The sequence below is a fragment of the Hyperolius riggenbachi genome, chromosome 3, assembly GCF_040937935.1.
Source record: "Hyperolius riggenbachi isolate aHypRig1 chromosome 3, aHypRig1.pri, whole genome shotgun sequence".
NCBI lineage: Eukaryota > Metazoa > Chordata > Amphibia > Anura > Hyperoliidae > Hyperolius > Hyperolius riggenbachi.
This window is the reverse complement of record NC_090648.1, coordinates 106,844,811-106,855,634: the sequence shown is the minus strand read 5'-3', so window position 1 is coordinate 106,855,634 and position 10,824 is coordinate 106,844,811. Positions and strand designations below refer to the sequence as shown.

At 45.9% G+C, this 10,824-nt stretch overlaps 1 protein-coding gene across 1 annotated transcript in view; it reads left to right on the top strand.

Moving 5' to 3' along the window:
- Positions 1-10,824, top strand: part of LOC137561089 (zinc metalloproteinase-disintegrin-like protein H3) — a 147,974-nt gene that overhangs the window by 85,612 nt on the left and 51,538 nt on the right. Inside the window, exon 14 of the mRNA XM_068272334.1 lies at positions 6,632-6,827. Coding sequence (XP_068128435.1) covers positions 6,632-6,827 — 196 coding nt within the window. The remainder of the gene's footprint in view (positions 1-6,631; positions 6,828-10,824) is intronic.

Sequence of the window (10,824 nt, the reverse complement as noted above, 5' to 3'; positions counted from 1 at the left end):
CAGTAATACCATGGTCAGTAAACCATTTACCAGTGGTTTTGGCACTGTGAGCAGGTGCCAGGTCGTGCTGAAAAATGAAATCTTCATCTCCATAAAGCTTTTCAGCAGATGGAAGCATGAACCCACTTTTGAACCAGAAACAGCGGCAGAAGCGCCTGACCTGAGCTTCAGAGAAGCAGCACTGGACTGTTGCTCAGTGGTCCAAAGTACTTTTTTCGAATGAAAGCAACTTTTACATGTCATTCGGAAATCAAGGTGCCAGAGTCTGGAGGAAGACTGGGGAGAGGGAAATGCCCAAATGCCTGAAGTCCAGTGTCAAGTACCCACAGTCAGTGATGGTCTGGGGTGCCATGTCAGCTGCTGGTGTTGGTCCACTGTGTTTTATCAAGGGCAGGGTCAATGCAGCTAGCTAACAGGAGATTTTGGAGCACTTCATGCTTCCATCTGCTGAAAAGCTTTATGGAGATGAAGATTTCATTTTTCAGCACGACCTGGCACCTGCTCACAGTGCCAAAACCACTGGTAAATGGTTTACTGACCATGGTATTACTGTGCTCAATTGGCCTGCCAACTCTCCTGACCTGAACCCCATAGAGAATCTGTGGGATATTGTGAAGAGAAAGATGAGAGACGCAAGACCCAACACTCTGGATGAGCTTAAGGCCGCTATCGAAGCATCCTGGGCCTCCATAACACCTGAGCAGTGCCACAGGCTGATTGCCTCCATGCCACGCCGCATTGAAGCAGTCATTTCTGCAAAAGGATTCCCGACCAAGTATTGAGTGCATAACTGAACATAATTATTTGAAGGTTGACTTTTTTTGTTTTAAAAACACTTTTCTTTTATTGGTCGGATGAAATATGCTAATTTTTTGAGATAGGAAATTTGGGTTTTCTTGAGCTGTATGCCAAAATCATCAATATTTGTAACGATCGGTGTCCGCACACAGAGAGAATCTGATTATTGGTGATCTGCAGTATCACCAAGAATACAGATCTATACCTGATTATGGATGATCTGCAGAATCACCAATAATACAGATATAGTACTAACCTCTGGACACCTCTGAATATATATATATTGAGTGTTTGGTGTAACAGTATGACTTTGAGTAATCCACCTGATGAGCAGGTGGCCTTTGGCAGTACAGGAGGTACTGCTATAGAGAGTACAGAAACCCTCCAACAGCCTGAGACTCTCCAAGGGGTGGAGTCAAGCTGAAGGTAGGAAGGGCCAGAGAGTGAGTGACACCTGAAGGTGGATGTCACTGACTGATCTGAAGACTATCTCTTTAGTGGAGAGAGATAGCCCTCGAGGTCGGGCAAGCTAGGTCGGCAACACACGGACAGACAAAGTACAAAGACAGAAGGCTGATTCGGTATCCAAGGCAGGCAGGGTTTGGCAACAGAATATCAGATATGCGTGGTACCGAATCAGAGAGCAGAGGAATAGTCAGGAAAGCAACAGGTCATAACAAATATCAAATAATGCCTAGTCTTGGGTGTGAGGTCCGTGGTCTCTACACCCTGGAACTAGTCTGAAGTATAAGAGAATGATAACACAAGTTCCCTAGTCTTGGGTGTGAGGTCCGTGGTCTCTACACCCTGGAACTAGTCTGACGTATAACAGAATGATAACACAAGTTCCCTAGTCTTGGGTGTGAGGTCCGTGGTCTCTACACCCTGGAACTAGTCTGAAGTATAACAGAATGATAACACAAGTTCCCTAGTCTTGGGTGTGAGGTCTGTGGTCTCTACACCCTGGAACTAGTCTGAAGTATAACAGAATGATAACACAAGTAATCTGGCTCAGTGTGAATTCCCAGGTCCTCCTGGTTCAAACACACTGTTGGATCTGACTAAGGTCTGAGTGCTTCCACGTAGTGTTCGCAACGGCAGACAGTTTGAGAGTGGCCAGCAGTAACCATATATAGAGCAGCACTCTCTGGCGCCACCCTGAAGTGATCAATCAATGGTTACCAGCTCTGAGGTCAGCTGATCGGCCTGGTCAGCTAACCCCCCCTTGGCCATCATAAAAGTTCTGCCTTTCAGCGCGCGCGCGCGTATTCCTAAGCCTGTGTGAACTAACAGACTCAGCCAGACCAGATGCACGCTGCTGCGTGCAAACCGCCGCGCTGGACGCGGAACCAGCTGCCTTGTTGTCAGTACATGCGGCGGCTTTTCCGTGTTCTGCCACGTTACCCGACGCACGCTTCCGCGTGCAGACCGCCGCGTTGGATGCGGAATCAGCCGCCTTGCTGTCAGTACACGCGGCGGCTTTTCCGCATTCTCTCACAATATTAAAACAATAAAGGCTTGAACTACTTCAGTTGTGTGTATTTGAATCTAAAATATATGAAAGTCTAATGTTTATCAGTACATTACAGAAAATAATGAACTTTATCACAATATGCTAACTTTTTGAGAAGATATATATATATATATATATATATATATATATATATATATATATATATATATATATATATATTAAAGTAATAATTTAAAAATGATAAAAAAAATAAAGATAATAAAAATAGTATTTTTTACCAATATTTTACTATCATCATTTGCACTGAAATAGTAGAATATCAGTACATTTACCAATATTCGACCATTAGGTTTTCGGGCGTACACATTTCCTCAGCACCCTTTTTGCATGTGCCCGTTTTTTCTTCAGTTCAAGTTCAGTTGGAAGCCAGAAAGCAGCCTGAACTCACAGCTATGTGTTCACTATCACTAAAGTTTTCATATTTCTCTTTTGGTGGGTCAATGTTAAATGAGTTCTTTATAGCTAGATAGACAAAAATTAGTGGAGTAAAAGAAAAATGAAGGCATTACTTTTACATTCTGCTTTATGACAATTCCTTCTGGTCTTTCACTTTTTTTGTGCTTTGGGGAAACACCTGATTTTGCCACTTGTCTGAACATAGCTTTAAAGAGTAACTGTTAGCCCAAAAAAATCAAATTTATATCTCTAATGCAATGTGTTAAATAGTTTGTAAGGGAGCCAAAAAGGCAATGCTGAAGTTAAAAAGCAATCTAATTTTTTTACTGTGTGGCTATCATTCAGCCTTTTCTCCAAGCTCCTAAGGAGAACGCAAGGCCGCATAACAGATACTGCAGAGCATGCCCATGTCTGCCCGAACCCCCTCTCCCCCCCAGGACCAGGTGCCGATGTCTGCCCGACCCCCTCTCCCCCCCCAGGACCAGGTGCCGATGTCTGTCCGCTCCCCCCCCCCAACACGCCCCCCCCCCAAGAGCCGATGTCTGTCCGACCCCCCAGGACCAGGTGCCGATATCTTCTCACCCCAAACAGCTGACACGGAGAGAGAGCGGGAGCGGAGTACATCTACACACTTCCAGCGCCGCCACCGCAGAGCAGCCGCCGCCGAGTCACATGTGAGAGAATCACGAGCAGGAGAGAGATGCACGGCGGCGGCTGCTCTGCGGTGGCGGCGCTGGAAGTGTGTAGATGTACTCCGCTCCCGCTCTCTCTCCGTGTCAGCTGTTTGGGGTGAGAAGATATCGGCACCTGGTCCTGGGGGGTCGGACAGACATCGGCTCTTGGGGGGGGGGGGCGTGTTGGGGGGGGGGAGCGGACAGACATCGGCACCTGGTCCTGGGGGGGAGAGGGGGGTCGGGCAGACATGGGCATGCTCTGCATGCTCTGCAGTATCTGTTATGCGGCCTTGCGTCCTCCTTAGGAGCTTGGAGAAAAGGCTGAATCATGATAGCCACACAGTAAAAAAATTAGATTGCTTTTTAACTTCAGCATTGCCTTTTTGGCTCCCTTACAAACTATTTAACACATTGCAATAGAGATTTAAATTTGATTTTTTGGGCTAACAGTTACTCTTTAAAGAGGACCCATAATGACTTATAGTAGAGCATAAAAAAGTATTCAGGATACCCATTTTATGTTAATTATTTTGGTTTCACCATCAGAAACCCTGCGTATGTCTGTATATTGATGTATATTGATATATAACCCCTACCCTCCTAGTGAGGTGTAGCTATAATGTTGCAAAAAAATAAATAAATAAACATACCTCCCCTCTAATGTTAACCCCTTCTTTTCCCCAACCCTACCTTCACATTATTTCTGATGCCTGTCATTAACCTTCACCCTAAAGGTGGTATAAAACTCAAACTTAAATTAAATCCACTGAAACATTAAACACAGAAAACATAAAGGGACGGTTTCCACTAGCCCAGTGACAAACTTGGCTCTGCAGCTGTTAAGGAACTACAAGTCCCACAATGCATTGCAGGAGTCTGACAGCCACAGTCATGATTCATAAAGGCAAATGCAATGTGCAACTTGTAGTTCCTTAACAGCTGGAGAGCCAAGTTTACAGATCACTGCGCTAGCCGTTGTGCATCCACTTTTCCAGATGGTTGTTAAATATGACATCGATGGCCTCTTTAATGTCTCTCGTCCTCTATGTCGGGTCTTTGCATTTACTCAGGAGTTGCTTGGTGTCCCGTACCTAAAAAATGTTAGTGGAAGCTATACACCTGGATAAATGGGAAAACCTTCATTGAAATACTGATAACATGCTCACCAGGTATCACATGCCCCATCCCACATTTTATTAATGAATTCATTTGGAAAAGTTTATGTGTGAGCACAGTTCCCTATACGTGAAGCTGATTGTGAACGCTTATCTGCATAGTGGCCTTTTTTCGGATAAGCAGACTTCCTGAGGGGGAAGAGAGAGCAGGAAGCTGGAGGCTGCTAAAGAGAACCAGAAGATCTATGAAAAGGTGCAGCAGAGGTATCACAGTGGCGTAGTGGTTAGCAATCTTGCCCTGCAGTGCTTGGTCCCTGGTTCGGATCCCAGCCAGGGCAATATCTGCCCGGAGTTTGTATGTTCTCCCCGTGTCTGTGTGGGTTTCCTACGGGCACTCTGGTTTCCTTTCACATCCCAAAAACACACAGATAAGTTAATTGGCTTCCCCCTAAATTTGCCCTAGAGCAGTGGTATCAAACTCAAGTACAAAGTGGGCCGAAATGAAAACCTGGGACTAAGTCGCAGGACAACCTCAATCTCTTGTGGCCACTTCCCTTTCTTATGAAATTCCCTGGTGAATAATGGCCCCTCCCTTCCTTATACAGTTCCCTGGTGTCTAGTGGCCCCCCTCCCTACCCTATATAGTTCCCTGGTATCTAGTGATCCCACTCCCTCCCCTATACAGTTCCGCAGTGTCTACTTTCATCCCTCACTCCCCCATATGGCTTCCCTGGTGATTTAGGGCTTTACCTCAAGTATAGCTTCCCTGGTGGTCTACAGTGGGCCAAATACAATGCAAAGTGGGGACCACTTGAGGGCCAATTTAGAGGAGTCTGTGGGCCAGATTTAGCAAACGGGCCAGAGTTTGCCATGTACGCCCTAGCGTATGATACAAACACTACATGATACATACATAGTCATATGACTATGGTAGGGGATTGTGAGCCCCTCTGAGGGACAGTCAAAGGGCAAGATAATATACTCTGTGCAGCTTTGTGGAAGATGTCATTGATATACAAATACTAAATAATAATAAAACAGGTGTTTACCTCTATTTTGAAAACAAAAAACAATTATTTTTTTTTATACAAAACATATTTTATTTGTATTAATTTAAAATAATGTTCCTTCAAATGTAAGAAAATTTGTGCCTGAGCTGGGTCTTGACAAGCATTATTTTTTACATAAATCTAGTCTAAATCTAATGACCAAATGTTCAGCTAAGTAAGAATGCTGGGATATTCCAAACGGTCTTGATAAAGCCCACATTGCAGGGCGAAACGATCGTGGACCGTCCTCCGCACCACCTGATACACTGCTTGTGTCGATAAATATACATTTTTATGTCTTTATACTGCCAAATATTTTAACAAAAATTGGATTAAAGATTTACTAAGTTTTATGCATACTACATAGCGAGTTGCTCCTGGATTCTTTCTCTGGTTTGGATACAATGCTGGGATATTGCCTGAAATGATCTTGTGATAATGAGGTTTATTCACTAAACAGCGGTACACGCAGGCAGCACACCGCAGGTTTACTTCTACCTACCTCCATTATGTAGCGTTGTGCAATTAGTGTAACCCACATTGCACTAGTAGGAATAGGCTTGTCACCTGGGTAATGTGAGTACCTCTAATTGCACAACCTGCACTATGTATCTGGCGTAAGTAGCGGTAAAACTGCTGTGCGCTACCTGCAAATGGCAGGTTTAGCAGTATTTAGTTAATACCAGTAAACCCCGATTGGTAAAATAATTGTGCACTAAGCCACCTCCCACAGGTGCGCCCCTGCATACTTAACTGTGCACGGACGCAACTGCAGCTGCATGCGCACACCACAACCACTGCACTAAGCCACCGCCCACACTGAGCCATTACCCACAACTGCATTGCCCACATTAAGCCTCCGCCCACACTAAGCCGCCACTCACAACTGCGACGCCCACACTAAGCTGCCGGCCACAGGTGCTTTTGGAGTCAAGCATATTTACAAAGTTAAGGAGGAATTTGAAATAAAACTGGTAAAAATCCTTGCAATATAATAGATGACAGCTGCCAGGCTGTGGATTAGTATTATAGATGTCCCAATAAATGTAACCATTTGTGCCCCAGATTAAGAAAGCGGGAGCAGTATGTCGGCCCAGTGAAAATGACTGTGACCTTCCTGACGTATGTGATGGAAAATCCAGCGTATGCCCTGCCAACCGATTCAAACCTGATGGTGTATCCTGTATGAACGGCAAGGGCTACTGCCTGAGAGGAAGATGTCCGAACTCACAGGAACATTGCATGTTTCTGTGGGGAAAAGGTGACTGAAAATGTTCATTATATTCTTTGTGTATCCACAACTAAACCACTAGAGAAAATACTGGACCTGTTCTGGATCTACCATTTTGGCTCGTCTGGTGAAATCTATACACACATCTTTCATAGTTTTGAATGGATATCATATGAGAGGTTATTCGCCATTATCCCGACTACTCCCCAGACTATCTGTACTTTTTCTTAGATTTTCATCCCACTACGTCCAGCCAGGGCCATGCCAAGGCTGAATAGGCTCCAGCCTCTGGGCGCACAGCTGTGAGGGCACAGGGAGGGGGGCCCAACATCTATCCACCCTCCCTCTCATTGGGCCGCCCTCCTGCTACTGTGTAACCCCCCCCCCCACACACACACACGTGCCGTAATCTCACTCCATCTTACCCACAACTTTATGGAGCCCAGTGGTTGACAGGCAGCACACACTCACCCACCTCATCCAGGTTCCAGGAGGTCCTGTCTTTCTTCTCTGTGGTGTTGCTGCTCTGTATTTTCTACTTTTCAGTTCGGGCTCTAGTGCTGGATCTGAGAAGCCGGAAGTACAGAGCGGTGACACTACAGAGAAAGCAGACAGGATTTCCAGTGACTGGAACCCTTAGGAGGTGAGTAAGTGGTTACTGTAATGCTCACTGTTGTGCTCAATAACGCTCGAGGAAGGGTGGGGGGCACATCTGGCTACTATGATGGGGAGGGAAGGGGGATTAAGAATTTGGATCCCCCCCCCCCCCCCGGTGCCCGCTCAGTGCCGTTTTGGGGTGTGCAGGAGTGGTCGCAGCATGAGGGGAGAGCATTGCAAATCAGCGGGGAGGGGGGACAGTCCCCCCCCCCTCACCTCGGGCTCTCCTCTCAGCGCGCTTCCCTCCTGCATAGTGGTAGCAGCGGCACATACTGTACCTCCATGATCCACCATCGGAGGTTCCGATCTCTAAGTGCTTCATGCTGCTTCCTGTTTAAACTGTTTAAATTTACCGTGCTTTTTTACTCTGGGACAAATGTACATCTCCTTTATATACTTATTACATTGTGTATTTTCAATGTTACAGTTGCATCACAGTGTTCCTTTAACTCCTAGCTTTATTAAATGATGAAGATCCACCCACACCTACTCCAAAATCAACTCCTAGTTTCCATCATCAATGTGATGGAAAGGGACATGTCCTCTATTGTCTCCTTTGTTGTCTGACGGACCCCAAATGGATACCAGAATGGAAGTAGACAGACACAAGGGCCCATATGCAATTCACTTTTTCACCTGAGTTTTCTCCTAGGTGACATTTTCAAACTTGTCAATAAAATGCATTTTAAACCACCAGCAAGCAAACAAATACTCTAAATAATTTTGATAGTACTGTACTTTTTCACATACCGTACTTTGTGGTACTTTTTCCATTGCAAAATGCTAAAAAGTTATTATAAATTGAAAATGAAAAAGTATCTCCTAGGAGAAAAAGTGAATTGCATATGGGCCAAGGGGCCAAATGTAATTTACTTTTTCTCTTACATTTTCTCCTGAGAGATAATCTTTCATCTTATGTTTAACAATAACTTTTTAGCACTCTGCAATTCAAAAAGTACTGAAAGGTACGGTAGGTGAAAGGTACTGACAAACTTATTAGTATTTTCTTGCTTGCCGGTGGCTGAAACAGCATTTTATTGCTAAGGTGTGAAAATATGAATCTCTCACGAAGCAAGGTGAAACATTTGCATCAGGCGCAGAGATTACAGGGGCAGCATGTTTGTACTGTGTTTACACTTACAGCATGCAGTCAGAGTAGGAGGAGAAGCAAGCGAGCGAGGAGAGATCATCATTGAGGAAAAGCAGCTGGTTGTGCTGTGTGAGGAGTCTTTTTTTAAATTCAAGACAGGACGTGGCGAGTGCACACAATAGAGTCCACTGCATAAACATCAATACTGGTGGTGCAACATCCAGAAAGTTTTTTTCATAGACAATTCAATACTTTCAAGAGGGATAGAAGATTCCAGGAGCAGCTCACCATCACTGACAGTGAGTGAGGAGGGGGGAGGCAGGGGAGCAGCAGTGTTTTATTTGACTTGCACAGCCGAAGGGAGGAGGTGGCACTGCTGTCCTGACTGTGGGGGAATGGAGTGGCTGAGGGGGAGCAATTTGTTTGCCAAAGACTCACAGCCAGCTAGTGTTCTGTTGCGCTGAGCTGCAGTGTGTGTGTGTGTGTGTGTGTGTGCGTGCGTGCGTGCGTGCGTGTGTGTGTGTGTGCGCGCGCGCATGTATGTGTGTGGTGCGCATCCTCACAAGTTTGCCTCAGGCAGCAAAAAGTCTAGAACCGGCCCTGAGAACACTTAGGAGAAAAAGTGAACTGCATATGGCCCAAACGCAGTTCACTTTTTCTCCTGAGTTTTCTCCTAGGTGATATTTTAAAAACGTGGCAATTAAATACCCTTTAAACAAAACCTGTAAAAAAAAAACTCCTCTGGGGGGTACTCACCTCGGGTGGGGGAAGCCTCCGGATCCTATTGAGGCTTCCCTGTCCTCCTCGGTCCCGCGGCGGCGGCGAAAATCCTCCCGGAACGGCGGTGATGTAAATATTTACCTCCCAGGCTCCAATGCAGGCACAGTCTTGGCTCTTCGCATGGAGATAGGCAAAAATAGCCGATCTCCGTCGCGCCGCTCTACTGTGCAGGCGCAAGTCGCCTGCGCAGCCGACGGCTATTTTTGCCTATCTCTGTGCGGAGAGCCGCAACAGCGCCTCCGCTAGAGCCAGGAGAGGTAAATAAATCAGTGCTTATCAGCGCTTGTCAGGCTTGTCGAGGGAGGATTCCGGGACTCTTCGGGGGAGCCAGCGCTGGACTGCCTGCAGCTACAGGAGTGGGGGAAGCCTCATTGGGACACTAAGGCTTCCCCCTCCCGAGGTGAGTACCCCCCCAGGGGAACTTTTTTTTGTTACAGGTTCTCTTTAAAGTTTAAACTACCAGCAAACAAAAAAAACATCTCCTTGGAGCAGGGGCGTAACTAGACTTAACAGGGCCCCCTGCAAAAATGATAGCATGGGGCCTCCTAGGTCCCCAAACCCCATGCAGGGCATGTGATCGGGAGTCAGCAAATGGCAACAGAGTGTTCTGCTATTAAGCAGCATCTGGAAGCAGGAAAAATTACACACGCTCTTGCACACGGTTATTGTGAGTGTTTTTTTTGTTGGTAATTGGCTGCATCTGCAGTTGGGGAGAGGGAGGAGGAGGGGTCCCCATAGCCTCTGCCCCCCCCCCCCCCCTTCCCCGCGATGGCAGGGGTCGCAGGGGTGATTGCTAGGAGATAAGTCAGGAGAAACAGGGAATTGCATATCATGGCCTCAATTCTGGTAGCTATGTGAGGTATTTTTTTTTTTTTTTGTGTGTTAAAATACCTCATGCGGTATTTTCCTCTTTTTTTTTAGCCATTCTGAAAGATTTTTCTGCATTTCCAAACATGCGGTAAAACGTGCGGTAAGGCCTAGTGCACACCAGAGCGGTTCTGCTGCGGTTTGCGATCCGCTTGCGGGTGCGGATCCGCTTGGTTAATGTATTTCAATGGGCTGGTGCACACCAGAGCGGGAGGCGTTTTGCAGAAACGCATACTCCCGGGCTGCTGCAGATTTTGGATTGCGGAGGCGTTTCTGCCTCAATATTAAGTATAGGAAAAACGCAAATCGCTCTGAAAAACGGCACTTCAGAGCGGTTTGCCCGGCGTTTTTTGTTACAGTAGCTGTTCAGTAACAGCGTTACTGTAACAATACATGAAATCTACTACACCAAAAACGCTTCACAAAACCGCAAAATGCTAGCTGAAACGCTACAGAAAAAGAAGAAAAAGCGTTTCAAAATCTGCTAGCATTTTACGGATCTGCTAGCGGTTTTTGGTGTGCACCAGGCCTAAATGCATAAAGTGCGGTAAAACGTGCAGTATTTCAGTGGTAAGCAGGCAGGAAATAAATAATAGTAGTCTTTAGTTGTCTTTCATAAGTTAGGATAGTCTT